At 35.0% G+C, this 15796-nt stretch overlaps 2 protein-coding genes across 2 annotated transcripts in view; one reads left to right on the forward strand and one right to left on the reverse strand.

The window, feature by feature from the left end:
* Positions 1-277: 277 nt before the first annotated feature.
* NEMF (nuclear export mediator factor) overlaps positions 278-15796 on the forward strand; it is a 46177-nt gene continuing 30658 nt past the window's right edge. The window contains exons 1-7 of the mRNA XM_010966996.3: positions 278-434; positions 1500-1568; positions 1685-1787; positions 4830-4955; positions 12268-12416; positions 13418-13485; positions 14647-14733. Of these exons, the coding sequence (XP_010965298.1) occupies positions 376-434; positions 1500-1568; positions 1685-1787; positions 4830-4955; positions 12268-12416; positions 13418-13485; positions 14647-14733 (661 nt within the window). The 5' untranslated portion in view covers positions 278-375. The remainder of the gene's footprint in view (positions 435-1499; positions 1569-1684; positions 1788-4829; positions 4956-12267; positions 12417-13417; positions 13486-14646; positions 14734-15796) is intronic.
* Positions 1212-15796, reverse strand: part of KLHDC2 (kelch domain containing 2) — a 55394-nt gene continuing 40809 nt past the window's right edge. Inside the window, exon 13 of the mRNA XM_074365576.1 lies at positions 1212-1503. Coding sequence (XP_074221677.1) covers positions 1461-1503 — 43 coding nt within the window. The 3' untranslated portion in view covers positions 1212-1460. The remainder of the gene's footprint in view (positions 1504-15796) is intronic.

Here is a 15796-nt window from a genome sequence, read left to right on the forward strand (position 1 = left end):
CGCGCCTGGGGAAATCCTCCCAGTACGCTTCTCGCAAATTGCTAAGACCAGCAGGCGTCACTATGGAGGCTGGCTTGAGTCCCGAAATACAACGAGGCAAAGTAACCCGGCTAGTCCGTAAGCTTTCCAGGAAGGAATGCAGTTTCCAGAGAATAGTTTGGATCTACTTCAAATTGTTTTGGTACAACGAAAAGCGAGCTGACGACTGCTTGACAGCCGAATACTTCAGAGAAATGACGCAAACGCGTTCGCTTTAAGGAATATTGGGCGTTCTGCGCAGCCGTAGATACGCCAAGTGCGCCTGCGCATAAGAGTAGCGGCGTTGAGTCAGGCAGGTAGTGGAGGAAACTGCGGTAGCGACCCTCAAACCTCGCCATGAAGACCCGCTTTAGCACCATTGACCTCCGCGCGGTAGTCGCGGAGCTGAATGCCAGGTACTGTACGACAGGTAACCAGGTTCGTGCGGGGAGTGCAGGAGGCAGAGGCCGTGGCCACACGGTGGAAACGAGACCGGCCTGATGTTTCTCCTTAGTCCTCTCACTGCTGTTCTTCTGTGGATCTGGCTAGGCCTGAATGGGCGAGCGCGTGACATCTTTCCGTAGCCCTCAGGATACCCGGGGGGTCCCCGGCGGCCGCGTGCCTCAAACCCGCTTTCGTGGGCTGCTAGTCTCGCCAGGTCTTGTGTCGGGCTATGGCGGGGCTCTCGTCTTGTTGGCATGAGTCGCCCGGGTCTCGCAGCAAACGTTTAGTAAAACACGAGACGCCAGGTGGACGCCAAGACGGCGAAATAGTCATTTGCTCCAGTGATTTCCAAACTAGGCGCTTGGTTTCTGAGACGCTCTCTTCACCCCAGAGGCAGCATCGCGTTTTAGCTGGAGGTAACAGATTTGGCCTGGGATCTGGATTGTAGTCTGGTATCTGTTATTCGGTCAGTTCAGCTGTGTGAGTTTTGTCATATCTCCCCGGGCCTCGTTTACATTTTTTTTCCTTTAATAATAAATTAAGTGGGTTAGATTTTACTGTATTTCCTTTAAAAATTGGATCCTTTCAAAGACTCAAAGCATTGTATGGTGTTCCTAGAGCTGATACACCAGTTCTGTGGTTTTGTTTTTTGTTTTTTCAGTAAACGTAGATTTATTTAGAGAGATACATACTGCATAGAGTGTAGGCTGTTTCAGGAGAGAGAAAGGATAGGAGGTGTGGGGGTTGGGTGCTCAGGTTAAAGTAAAGGTAGATACACACTCCATAGACAGTGTTGGCTGTCTCCGACGATGAGGGAGCAAGAGAGGCGGCCACCACTTCTGTTCTTAAATGGTTACACTTAAGATTTGGGCTGAATGCCTGATGTCCTTCAGAATCTGATCCCTTTCGTCGAGTCCCGATCTTTAAAGTCGAAGATTCGCTTTTTTTCTCAGGCTCTGCTTCCGCTTACAGCTTTAAATTGTGTGAAGTTTTATGTTTCAAATATGATTTGTTACATGTTTCATTTCTCTTTGCAGCTTGCTAGGAATGAGAGTAAACAATGTTTACGATGTGGATAATAAGACCTACCTTATTCGTCTTCAAAAGTAAGAGCATTTCATAGGCTTGCTTTATCGTTCGTAATTAAATACGAGATTTTTAAAAAATCTGGGTTAGCGCTGGCAAATGCCCTAAAGAAAATTTTAACATTTTTCTTCTACAGACCAGATTTTAAAGCTACACTTTTACTTGAATCTGGCATACGAATTCACACGACAGAATTCGAGTGGCCTAAGAATATGATGCCGTCTAGTTTTGCAATGAAGGTAAATTTTAAGTTTTACTTGTAGAAGCTAAACTTTAAGGCCCTAAGATTGCTCACTAACATTGAAGTTTTAAACTGGTTTTCCTTCACTATTATGAATACAATAGAGATAAAGATAGAGTAGTTGATAGGTACTAGATGAATAAAGTAGATATTTATTAACTTCTCCCTTTTACCCTCACAACCCATTGTGCTCCAAATCTTTCTGTTCTCACAGTTACCGTTTTGATTCAAGCTTTTATAATGTTTGACATTATAGTCTCTTAACTCTACTCCACTTCTCACTATCAAAACAATTCTGTATTAAACCAACATTGATTTTTCTAAAGCATGATTTTCATTAGTTATCCCACCTTTTCTGATTCTCTAATTTCTTAATCCATGTCCTATATTCTAGCATTCTTGACTTTCTGTGATCTGCCCCCTTCCCTCCTTCCCTAGACTTATATCTTCGATAGCTCACTTTTCAGCTACCAATCTGTCTTTTGTTGGAATACTCACTGACTTTAGTATGTTACCAATCATGTCTTTTTACTTCTCTCTTTATTTTTGTTTTTTCTATTAAAACTCAGATCCTGCACTTTGGATGTGCTACCCATTCGTTTATTGACATAGCAGATATACTCAAAGCTCAGGTGGTACAGAGGAAAGACGTTAGAGTCAGATATACCTAACTTTGAATTAATGGTTTTGTCACTAAATACTTTTATAACTTGGAAATTTTACTTAATCTCTTGGAACATGTTTCTCTAAATGTAAAATGTAGTTAATGCTTCCCCTATGGGGTTATGGGTGAGGATTAAATGAAGTTACATGTAAAGCACCTAACACAATGCCTGACACATAATAGGACTCCATATGTATTAATTTCCTTCTTCCTCTCCTCCTCACTTTCCTTCAGAAATTTATTTGTTTTGGCATTGTGTTATTTCATTAGAGGCTTTACAGAGAAGATCCTTATCCCCAGCAACTTAGAATCTGTTTTGGATTACACGTTAGGTAAGTGTTTCCCAAATCACAAGGCCTGTCAAAATTATCAAATTCTTAAAAGTTTAATTTACTTAATAGTAACCCAAAATGATTCTTTTGGGGATTGTCCTTAATAATAATGACACTTTGTATAGCACTTTTCAAAGAATAATACATATTTCATTTAAGATGTTTAACAGCTCAGTGAATATGAAGAACAAGTATCACTCAGTTTTACAGATGCTATAACAGGTAACAAGATATATGAGTATACCAGAAATCGACACACTGTAACTGACTGTACTTCAATTAACAGAAAAAAGACATGATACCAGGATTGTGTAAACATCCTCCAAATCAGGCTACGCCAATAAGACAGACACTCGAAAAAAAATCTTAGAATTCTGTGAGTTAGGTGTACATGTCAATCTGTGTATTAAAACTCCTTTAATGAAGCAGACAATGTTAAGCACTTCATAAGTAACTAAAATAGAGCTGTTACTGTTGTATGTCACAGGCAGGGTCACATTCAGTATGTGGTAAATCACAGCAGTTGTTCCAAGTTTTCACATTTGGGGATGCCAGCTATAGCTTTGTGGCACTGACAGAACACAGTTTTCACCAAGCTACTGGTAGGGAAATAAAGAAAAAAGAAGCTTGACATATGTACTATATGTCCTTCTATACTCATGATAATTTTCCCTTTTTTTGACCATTCCATGTTGTGGACTAATACTGCATTCAAAGATGCCTTTTATCTTAATTTTTAACTTTATTTTTCTCAAATAAATATATTACTGGGGGGACTCTGAAAGAATTGATTATGATTTTCACCTGGGGATTTAAAGATAGCCCTGAATGTAGGTCACCGTTTAAATCAAAATTAATATAGGCCACTTTAAAATCAGAACTATTGAATTTAGGAGGGGGAGATTGTTTATTCTGTGAATTTTGAAAAGCCTTCTTATATCTGCCTAAATATATGTGAGTATATAATTCTGCCTAAATACATAAAATGAAAATTTTATCAATTTGAACTATAGGTCTGGAGAACTCTTAGTTATGAAAGAATTGGCATTACTGCTAAGAATGACCCTGTATATTTCTTTTTTTTTCTTTTTAAGATGGTTTTAGATTAACTTCTCTGTAAAATTTGCCTTGATTTTGAGACTTGAAGAAAAGAAAGCATTCTTTCCTGCTGGTCTTATCTAAGGGGTCTTTCAAATTCAAAAATTAGAAACAATTATAAATTTTCTTTTTAGGGGCTACAGTGTAGTCTTGTTTCTGGTCCATATCATACTTAAATATTTTTACCAAAGGGTAGTTAGTACATGTAATCTAAAACAACAGGTATTTGCCAAGTAAATTGTATTTGAGTTTAACATGCTAATTTTATTTTAATGCTAATAAGAACAAGAACCTTATGTCTAGGGATAGGAGGAATGGGATTTGATAAAGGATAGGAGTTCTTATATTTGGAATTGAGCTAGGTTGTTCAAAAGCTTTGAGATAGAATGAGAAAAACTGTTTGGGTTTTATTAGTAAAGTTTGTGGGAATAGAGGGTAATTGGTTGTGAGTATGTTGGAGGCCTAATTTATAGAATTCCAGTAAGCTCATGGTTCAGAATTTGTATTTGAAGTGAAAGATTAGTGGAAATCACTAGTTAATCTTGAACACAAATGCACAGAAGGAAATTTGGGGTACTTAAAAAATTGGAATACAAAGAGACTTTAAAAAAGTTACGGCTTTGAGCGAGTCATCAGGACAAGAACAGATTTATTTCGTGGTGGTATAAAGCAACAAAGTAAATTTCGCTATAGGACTGTCATTTTCTACTTAAAAAATAAATATAAAATGCTTTTTCAGAACTAGCAGCTAGAGTCTTCTGAAATAAAATGTTTTTCCTCTGATTATCGTTCTGTAAGTTTTAATTTTATGACTGTTTTATCTACTGTTTTTAAGATGTTGTTCCTGATGGAAATCAAAAGGTGAAACTAACTTTAAAACCAATACCAAATGATTAGAAATTCACTTTTACTACATAAATACCTTTTTTCTTCTCTTTCTTGCTAGTGCCGAAAACATTTGAAGAGTCGAAGATTAGTCAGTGCAAAACAGCTTGGTGTGGATAGAATTGTAGATTTTCAATTTGGAAGTGATGAAGCTGCTTATCACTTAATCATTGAGCTCTATGATAGGGTAAGTTAAATTGGGAGGATGGGGTGAGGAGAATTCATTATATTGTTAATTATTCATGTGATAGTGTTCTAAAACATGGGCAGGGAACATTTATTTCCATGTCAAAAGGCCATTGATACACTAGGATAATAAAGTGCCACACCAGTAAAATGTAATTTTACGTTAATCTTTGTTTTATCTGGAGGCCAGTATTTAGGCAGACCGTAGCCATTTAAAACAGCATTATGAATGTGGGAGACGAAGATCCGACAATTGAGGAAATTATTTGGTACTTTACATTTCAGGACTAGTGTGATACAGCCAGTAAATTGTCAAATAGTTGTGTCATAAATAAGACAGCAGTTGAGACTCAGGATTATTGTGTTTTCAGCGTCATCAGTCATAAGAGGAAGACTACTGATGGCTTCAACAGTCTTGCCTCTTTCCTCTTAATCCTTCCATTAGTTACCTATTCTATTTTGGAAATGTTTCATGAGCAACCTACAGCAAAATAAATTCCATTTGCCTCAAAAATTTAAATATAAAAAGTGAAATCATTGAAGTACTAAGTGAAAACATAGATTGAGATTGATAAATTTGGGGTGAAAAATACTTACAAGCCTAACAATGAAAACAAATATTGATAGATATGACTGCTTAATTTTTAAAACTGCATAAGGCAGTTTAAAAACTGTAAGGCAGAAAACATCATGAACTATATTTATCAGAAGTGAAAGACTGGGGAAAAGTATTTCAACTTGAATGGTAAATAAAGTGTTCATAATCCTAATATGCAATTTTCACAAATCATTCCAGTGGAAAAATGGGCAAAGTGCTTAATTACACAATTCAATAAAGAATCATACAGATGCCTTATAAAAGCATGAATACATGTATAGATTCACAAATTATTGAAAGATAAAAATAATAGTTTTCTTTCTCTGTCAATATATAAATGACTGGAAAGTCTGACAATACCAGTGTTACGAACAATGTAGAGAAACATGGGCAGATTAGAACATTATTTTTGGAAGATTATTTGACACTATAATAACATGATTTTTAAAGTTGATGTGCATAGCCTTTGACCCAGGAATTCCATTTCTAGGAATTTATCATAACAAGCTCATGAGGCAAGTGCTCAGGAAGGACTATACCAAGGATATTCATGGTGTTTATAATGTATAACACTTGGGAAGAACCTAAATGTTTTGGTTGTATTTTGGTGTTCTCCATTTCTTTGTGACTGTTACCTATTAAGTGTTTCCATTTATTTCTTGCATGAGTCACTTGGGTCAGACTTATCACAGCTGTTAGGTGGAAACTGGTCCCTGGTTGTTCCTCATAAGTGGAATTTTTCTCTTCTAACTAGACTCCAAGCAACTCCATTATTCAAAGCTAAATGTCTTTGAATAAGAGATTGGTTAAATAATCAAGAGAGACCCAACTAATAGAATACTATGTAATTTTTAAAAATAATGTTGAGCTATGTTTGTTTTTTTATCTCTTACGAATGTTTTTACAACATGCTTGTAGTAATTTTAAGGTTTTTGTTAGAGATGTGACATATACATCATAAGTGTACAGTTTAGTGAACTATCACAAAGTGAACATACTTGTATTAGTTACTGACAGAGATGTGGGTCGGGGGCAGTAAGACCAGCTGCTGATCCTTGTGCTTGTCTTTAACTGTCTATGCACTTCTCTTTGCAAGTGATTCCTTTAACCGTCTTTCTGCCCCCTCCCCTGCAGGCAATAGCAGCTGCAGCTGCTGCTCACCTGAAACAGATTTTTGTATGTGGTCTTAGTGGTCAGTTTAAAAAATTTGTGTGATAACCTTCTTAAAAACATTTTTAAAAAACTTTTGTTTTGAAATGATTATAGATTCACGGAAAGTTGCAAAGATAGAACAGAGAGGTCTGGTGTACCATTCACCCAGTTTCCCTCAGTTGTTATATCTTTCATAATTACATTACAATTTCAAAATCAGGAAATTGATTTTGGTACAATGTATGTATGTAGTTCTATGCATTTTGCCACTGTAGATTCGTGTAACCACCATTGTAATCAGGATGCAGAATTCTTCCATAACCACAGAGGTCTTCCTTGTGATACCCCTTTATAGTGATATCCACCCCTCTTCCTCCCATCCTTGCACCCTGGCAACTACTAGCCTGTTCCATCTCCATAATTTTGTTATAAATTGGGTCTTCAACAAAGGTAGTCTCAGAACGTTGGTAAAAAGGACATACCAGATACTCTTAAACAGGAGTTGTTAAACTACAGTTTGTGGCTCCTTTTTTGTAAAACCTCTGAGTTTAAGAATGGTTTTTACATTTAAAAAAAAAAACTCTTCAAAAAAATGAAATAGAAACCATATGTAGCCCACAAACCCTTAAGTATTTATTATCTTGCCTTTCATGAAAAAAGTTTACTGACCTCTGCTCTTGAATAATAGACTCATATTGTCTGAGCTAATACTGCTTGGACAGATGCCAGACTGTGTCAGGGGACCAACTTAGGATTTGTAAGATTCTCTTTAGAAGCAAATTCTTTCATGAAAATAGTGTTAACATATGATCTAGGACAGTCAGAATTAATTACACAGGACTGAATAAACTGAAGAGAATCTGTGGTTGTTTTTTCCAGAGTGTTGATACTATTTTTATGATGGTTATATGATAAAACCCATTCCCATTGTCTACCTTCTAATTTAGTAGACTATACTTCTGCAAATTGGGATAATATATTCTTTAAATGGTAGTTTGCTCTCATTAATCCCTTAGATTTGAGTGACTTTAGGTAGAGAGGAATTTACATACATTTATTGGCATACCACAGGTGAAACCAATAGTGATAATTTGGTTGGTTCTATATTTGAGTTAGAAGCAAATAATTCTAAGTCTTTGGATTAATAGAGACTATTGAAAATAAAATCCCAAATTTCTTACAAATTCTCCAGGCAGCAGTGATTATTATCGCTTCAGTAACTGCTTAATACAGTTGGACTCTACATTTGCTGACTATAGTCCAAGGAGGTTTATATATGTTAGTTATATTTCTTGCTGCACCTGTGTAAATAAATCAGTCCAAGAAGCAAAGAAGGTAGCTTGTTTGTGTGTATATGTGTGTAATCAAGAATAATTTTAGATGTTATGATCATGAGAAGAGACAATGAAAAATTGTCAAAAATTTGAAAAGGGACAAAAAGGGCAAGATGCATTTTAGTGTCCTGCCAGGTATTGTCAAGCAGGCACTCCTGGCGATTATTTTTTTCTCTAGGGATGTGTATCATTGATTGATTTGCTATTTATTCTTCTTATTAATTAAAAATTTATTATTTATTTTATTTATTTTGCAGGGGAAAGGCAGTTGGGTTTACTTATTTATTTTAGAGGTGGTACTAGGGAATGAACCCAGGACCTTGTGCATGCTGAGCATGTGCTCTACCACTGGGCCATACCCTCCCCTGCTGATTAGCTATTTACTCTTGATTAGGCTCTTTTACAACTTGGCAAGGGTGGACTTTAACTTGCAGAAAACTGATGCAAATTAACTTTATCTAGTAGAGATTTAAATTATTTCTGTCTAGAGAAAAGATACCTGCAGAGATAGCAGTTTTATTGCCCTAAGTTGGCAGTCTTACACAGTTACTCTTCTCTCGCCTACTCTAAGTACTTCATTCCTCTTAGAACCAGTTTTGCCATCTAGTTGATTCTCTCATTAAATAACCTTTTGACAGTTATAAAAATAGTATATTGTCTTCTGGTGACCATTGTTTCTAATGAAACCAGTATCAATCATATTATTGCTCATTTGAAGGTAATCTCTCCTTTTTATCTGGGTGCTTAAAATTTTTTTATCTTTGTCGTTGGTTTTCAGTAGTTTTGCTATGATGTGCCTAGTTGATTTTCCCTTGTAATTACCTTCTGGGGTTCAAAGTGCTAGAATCTGTGAGTTCCTGTTTTTCATCAGTTAAATTCAGCTGTATTTTCTTTTGACCTATCTTCTAATTCACTAAGCTTATTGCTATCAGACAAAAATCATTTAGAATCGTTTGTAATTTTCTATTATCTGATCCACCTGAGTGCCTGTTTTTATAGTCTGTTCTTTGATTTTAATTACATTGTCCTGTCTCTTCACATGGCAGATTATTTTATCGTGTGCCAGGCATTGAGTAGGAGAGTATAGATACAGTTTGAGACCTAGAACAATGTTTTCTTCTTGAGAGAGGATATTTGCTTTTGACAAGTAGCTGAGGACACAAGTAATCCCAGATTACTTTACTCCAGTCAAAAATTGAATTGATTAGGAGCTGGGCCTGGGAGAGCTCGAATATTTCCAATTCACTGCTTCTCCTGGGATGCAGCCTTTTGGGATCTCTATTCATAACTGGACTTATCAGGGATATTCCCCCCACCCCCAACACACACCTTTTACTTAGACCCTGAATTCCAGTTTTTATTCTCCTTAGTTGTTCTGTGAGTCTATCAGAATTTATGCTCAGCTTCTCAGCCTGTCAGCTACTTCTTAACTGTTAGATAACTGATCCTAGGGAAAAAGTAGCTGCAAGTGTGGAGCTCACCTTTCTGAGTTTTCTTCTAGGTTTTGGTCCTATAAATGTTTACTTCCTTGTTTGCATTTTTTGTTTCTTAAAAGATATACTTTGTTTATTTTGTCCAGTTTTTCTTTTTTTTCATTTGGACAGTAGTTAGAATTACCTAGACTATCATTTAAATGAAAAATGTTTATACAACTAGTACTAAATACATGCTTAGTACATAGAGAAATTCATAGAATTAAAATGGAAGGTCTTACCACTCCTAGCCCAACCAGTTCCTCATCCCAAAATAACCACTGTTATATTCAGTGTCCTATTTATGGTCCCCCCCAACTCCACCCTGCTGCCCCAAGTTGAAACAAGAGAGTTTTTTTCATTTGAGGGGAAAATCTCTAGAATTTAAGTAATTGCAAGCTGTCTAGGTTCCAGTGGTCCAGTTAGTGTTGAGTTTGAAATAGATATTCAGGATTTATATGTGAGAGTATGTGCTTGGGAATTTTCACTACTCACTGTGGTATCTAAAAGAGGTATGTAGAGCTTCAAGATTGCTCTTTCTTCTCTTTATACCAGGGTTTGACCTTCTAGTCTTCATGCCTGGAATTGTGATGTATGGTTCATCTAGAGTTGATCAGACCTTGGGTTAAGAGGCTATTGCTACTCAAACTCATTTAAGAAAGTCAGTTTATTAATTTGTGATGAGAAGATTCCAGTAAGAAAGACTCTGGAGAAGTAAGTTAAGATCAGAAAGTGGTTTGTTGAGTACATCAAAGTCAAGTGCAGTATTTCGCAAAATATGTTTCTTGACACCACTTCCATGAGATAATAGCCTAGAGAAATGGATCCCATAGTCTTAAAAGTTTGAGGAACTTTGAAAATAAGTAAGGTAAAAAAAAATTTTTTTAACTCTAGGACTCACCAGTGCCTTTAATATGATACTATGATGTGTATGTCCCCTAGAGAAGGAATATGTTACATACAAACTCCCAAAACTTATTTGATCAGATTTTTTTTTTTAATGAGAGTAGTGGGAGCCATCTTACAGAATACTTTTGGGAAACCCTGGTTTAAGGAAGTCCCTTTCAGGAAAGTAACTGCCTTACTGGAATCTTCCAGATGTTCTTGATAACTGCACAATTTGATCCAGTGAGCATTTATTGAGCAATTTCTATGTGCCAGGCTCAATGGCCAGATCTATTTTTGAAGTCACAACTTTATGAAGCAACCAGACACTATATGGGCTTCTATCCAAGCCCCCTACTTTCCTTTTCCAGTTAACATTTCTGTTCTTTAAGTTAAATAAATGTTTAAATTTTTAAATGCATGGTGTCTTTGAAATTAGAACCTTTAACAGTAGGTGCTACTCTTTCTGCACCTCTTAACTTCAGGTTATCTACAAGCATACTTCGTTTTACTGAGCTTTGCTTTATTTTGCTTCTGAAAATACTGCATTTTTTACAAGTTGAAGGTTTGTAGCAACCCTGCATTGAGCAATTTTTTGTTGTCAGCACCATTTTTTTCCAACAGCATTTTTTCACTTCATGTCTCTGTGTCACATTTTGGTAATTCTTGCAATATTTTAAACTTTTTACTGACTGTTGTATTTGCTATGATGATCTGTGATCCCGTGATATATTTAATGGTACTACTAACAACTTGCTGAAAGCTCAGATTATGGTTAGCAGTTTTTAGCAATAACTTATTTTTAAAGCCACGGTGTTTGTAGACCTGCCTCAACCAAGTGCAGCAGTAAGTTCATGTTCTATGACCAGCTTCTAAGTAGTTGCTGAAGCATTTATGACTATTTTCATGGTTGCTTCTTTATATTTTAATTATACAACAACTCCTAGCTTCACACTCTAATAAATTTGAAAGTTGGTGTTCTTTGGGCAGTTTTATTTTCATTAGGTTTCTCCCCTCTTTTTTATTGAAAAGATTCTGTAACAGTATTAAAATTTTAAAAGTCTTAATCCTCACTCTTTAATAAATATTTTAATTTTTCCCTGTATTTTCCTTCCACTTCCCAGGATACAAGATTTTTTTTGTCTTCCTATTTTTCACTTAACATTATAATCATTTTCCTACTTTTTTTTATATAGCTTCTTAACAGCTTTTAAATATTTTGTCATATTGATATAGTGTATTTTACAGCTTTCCCAGTTTTTACATATAGGCTGTTTCCAGTTGTTTTCTGTTGTAAATAAACTGCAGTTTAAGCATGTAGCTTTGGTTTTATTGAGTTATTACCTTAGGTCACAGTACCAAATGTGGAATTACTTGGGCAAAGGGAGTAAATATCTTTATTGATTTTGCCACATAACTAATTGCTATTAAAAGACAAATTGCAGGCAAAAGTATCAATAGCTCTTTGTTTGGCTTCTGGAATATATTTGTTCTTTTTTTCATGAATAAGCCATAGTGTTTGTAGACCTGGCTCAACCAACAGTAAATTCAGCTGGTAGTTATCAAAGTGTTGATAGATTGTTCTGCTTCTAATAGTGACCTCTGCAGAAACATCAGTGAGTTTAAGGTTGCTTTAGATTCCTCCATTATGTTTCACACTTGGGATGTTTAGATTTATTTATCTTATTTCATAATCTGTGTTGGAAAAGTGCAAGGAGCACTGTTTAGATGAGACTCAAATGCTTTTTGTTTGTAACTTCATTTTTCAGTCTTGAATGAGTTTTTAAGAGGCTGCATTTTCTTTCTCAATTTTTAAAAATGTTTTAAGAATGATTTGGGAAAAGCATTAAATTATGTTTTATTTTATTACAGGGGAACATTGTCCTTACAGATTATGAATACCTAATTTTAAATATCCTAAGATTTCGAACTGATGAGTCAGATGATGTTAAATTTGCCGTTCGTGAACGCTATCCAATTGATCACGCTAGAGCTGCCGAACCTTTGCTTACCTTGGAAAGGTAACATGTTTTGCTTATTAACTCATTGCATATTATAGTACATAGTAAAATAGATCATATGTCAGAATATGAAAAAACTGCCACATAAGAAATATTTTGTTTACTTGCATAAGATAACTAAATTTAGGTTGCTTGAACTACATAAATAGGCAGTTAACTGTAAGCAATTAAGCCTTATTTGGGAGGAGTAAATATGTTTTTTTAATCTTAAGTTTGATGCTATTTCAGATGTTTATGATTTTTTTGGTAAGGTGAGGGGATTTTTTAGCTATTCTGTGAGAAGACAAATGGGTATCTTGAGCAGAGTGCAAAAGGAGGTAAGAATTCTGGTTTAGCTGAAAAACAGGAGTATGGTGGGAAAGGTGCTGACTGTAGCTGTACTCTTCTGGCTGGAGGCTTTGCTGACCAATAGGCTACAGCAGTGGTTCTCAGTTCAGCATGCATCAGAATCACCTAGCGGGCTTGGTGAAATAGGACTCCTGTCTCCCCCCACCCCCAACACCATTTCTGATTCAGTAGAGCTGGTACAGGGCCTGGGAATTTGCATTTCTAATAAGTTTCCAGGTGATATTGATGCTGATTTGGGTACCACAGTATCTTTGAGTTCTTATTAAATGCTAAATTAGGTTAAGCTATTTCAGATGTTAAGATATATCACCCATCTCCACAAACAACATTTAACTGTTGCATAAAAATGCCTCTTTCATGTCATATGTGAGCACACTGATGATAAGCAGTATGACTTAGTTGAAAAAGTATTGATTTTGCTTGGAAAACTTGGTTTGAAGTCCCAGATGCTGTTAAGGAGCCTACTAACCTTAGATAAATTATTTTTATGACCTATTTTTTTTTAACATATAAGATCAACTGATTCCTCTTATATTTTAGAGTATTTTGAAGGTCAGGGGGATTGATACATATGGAAGTATTGTGAATATGAATATTGCTCTAAGGTTTATTAAATGTAAGATACTAAGAGGTATGTCAATTTTATTTCACAGATTGACTGAAATAATAAGCAGTGCACCTAAAGGTGAACTATTGAAGAGAGTTCTTAACCCATTGCTTCGTGAGTAATCCTACGTAGAACAATGTAACGTTTGTAAGATAGTATGGTTTTCTGGAATATATTTAAAACATTTAAATATAGTTCTAGTAGAAATTTAAATCTATTCCTAGTAGAAAATTAGAAAACAACTTGATAAATATAGAAAGGAGTTTAAAATGATCTTTTGAGTAAATTAGGGTTTATTTTCAAGGAAAGAAATTTGTTATACCACTTAAACTTTGACCTGTATCTGTTTGATCTTATTTAAAAGCAATACAGTTATGTAAACTAATAGTATGTTGTCTAGCACTTGAGTGCTAGCTGTGGTTTTGTAAGAAATTGGGTTTTTTTGTTTCCACTGTGAATCATTTTGGTTTAATAACTCATTTAGTTTGGTTGGGTTTTCTTTGGGTTTTCTTTTGTTTTTTGTTTTTTATTGTTGAGTCTCAGGGTATCCCAGGATCTGCCAGGTACTTTTATTAACCAGGCTAAAGATAATCCAATAAACTTTTATACTTGAGAAAATCACCACTTATCCCTATACTAAGGAATCTGGGGAGGACATATGGGAAGGCAGGTACCATTGATTACTAAGGGAGTTACTCTTCCTCTCCTATGAAATTAGAATGCATTAAAAAGTTACCTTTAAAATTTTCCATCTGTTAGTATAGCATGTGTCAAATTTGTAAATTTGGATTTTTCTATTTTTTTATTTTGTTAATATGGTATATTACAATAACCAACTTTTGGATGCTAAACCAACCTTGCTTTCCTGGTTTATAATTCTAAATGTGGCTAAATTCTATTTAAATTCCTATAACTTTTACACTGACTTCTATAATTTCATTATAGTCTCAAATTTTTATAAGTACTTGAATTGTCATTTTTAGTACCATTTCAAGCTAAGTAAACTAATTGTTATTTTCACTGGTTACTGTTATTGAGTAGATTATTTTCGTTCTTTCTTTTTTGTGGGGGGAGGTAATTAGGTTTATTTATTTACTTTTTTTTTTATGGAGGTACTGGGGATTGAACCCAGGACCTCGTGCATGCTAGGCATACACTCTACCACTGAGCTATACCCTCCCCCCTAGATCATTTATATTTGGATATACATTTGTATTCTGTTTTGAATATGAAATTTTATAGGAAAAATACTAAAAATATCTTCTGCTTTTATAGCCTATGGACCAGCTCTCATAGAACACTGTCTAATAGAAAATGGATTCTCTGGCAATGTCAAAGTGGATGAAAAATTTGAAAGTAAAGGTACGTCTGCATACCACAAGTTTTGTCCATTTTCATTTATTTCCTTTTTTTTAAACCTATGACAATTATTTCCATGAAAAGTGATAAATGAGCAGGTAGTTCTAGACTTAAAAACATTTGACCTATGAGTGTTCTATCCATATGGTGTTCCTGGCTTCCTACTCTATTGTGATGCTTTATCCCTGGTTAACATGCAATTTAATCTCTTGACCTACCTTATTGCCTTTTGATTTTAGAATATCCTCCCTCCCTGCCACTAAATTTTTGAAGGGGTTACTGAACTTGAGACAGTCTCTGGACAAGGCTTGCAGGAGTTGAATTATTCACCGTCTGACTCAGAACCTGGGGATGTTTCTAGAAATAGCATTATTTGTGCATTTTAATTCTGTAAGTGCAATAGTGTGGCTATATGATGAATTAGGCTTTGTAACTACTTAAGGGAACCTAGTTTAACTTCTAGATTAGGATAATAAAAATAGAGGAAATATAAGGAAAATGGAAGATTTAGTCTTTGACAAATTTTTATCTGCAGATTCTTATGTAAAATAAAAAATCATTCTTGATGTTTATATTTTGGGATTATATATAATTTCTTAAGGCTTAAGGATAATTTTTATGCTGTAAACATTTTTGTGCCTTTAAAAATACAAATTGAATGTTTGAAGTGAATGATTTAATTTCTGAAATACATGAATCCAGTACAGTGCTGTTCAAAATTGCCAACAGGTTGGTATTGTTATTCTTGCTAGTGCACTTTTATTAAATGAATTTGATATTCATGTGCAATAAAAAGCATGCAAAAATGTTCAGGAAAACTCTGGGAAATAATAGTAATGATGGAGAATGATCTTTTCATAGATTAAAATGTATTATGAAGCTATAAAAATTAAAAGTTAAATTTTAGGAGAAGGAATACACAGAATAAAGAATTCAGAAATAAGCCCAAATATATGTATCGGAATTTAGTATATGAACAAAATGCTTTTCAGATCATGAGGGGAAAGATGGATTCAATAAAAGCTGTTGGGACTACAGGCTGGCCAAAACAGACCCTTACTTACAT

Source organism: Camelus bactrianus, chromosome 6 (assembly GCF_048773025.1).
Source record: "Camelus bactrianus isolate YW-2024 breed Bactrian camel chromosome 6, ASM4877302v1, whole genome shotgun sequence".
NCBI lineage: Eukaryota > Metazoa > Chordata > Mammalia > Artiodactyla > Camelidae > Camelus > Camelus bactrianus.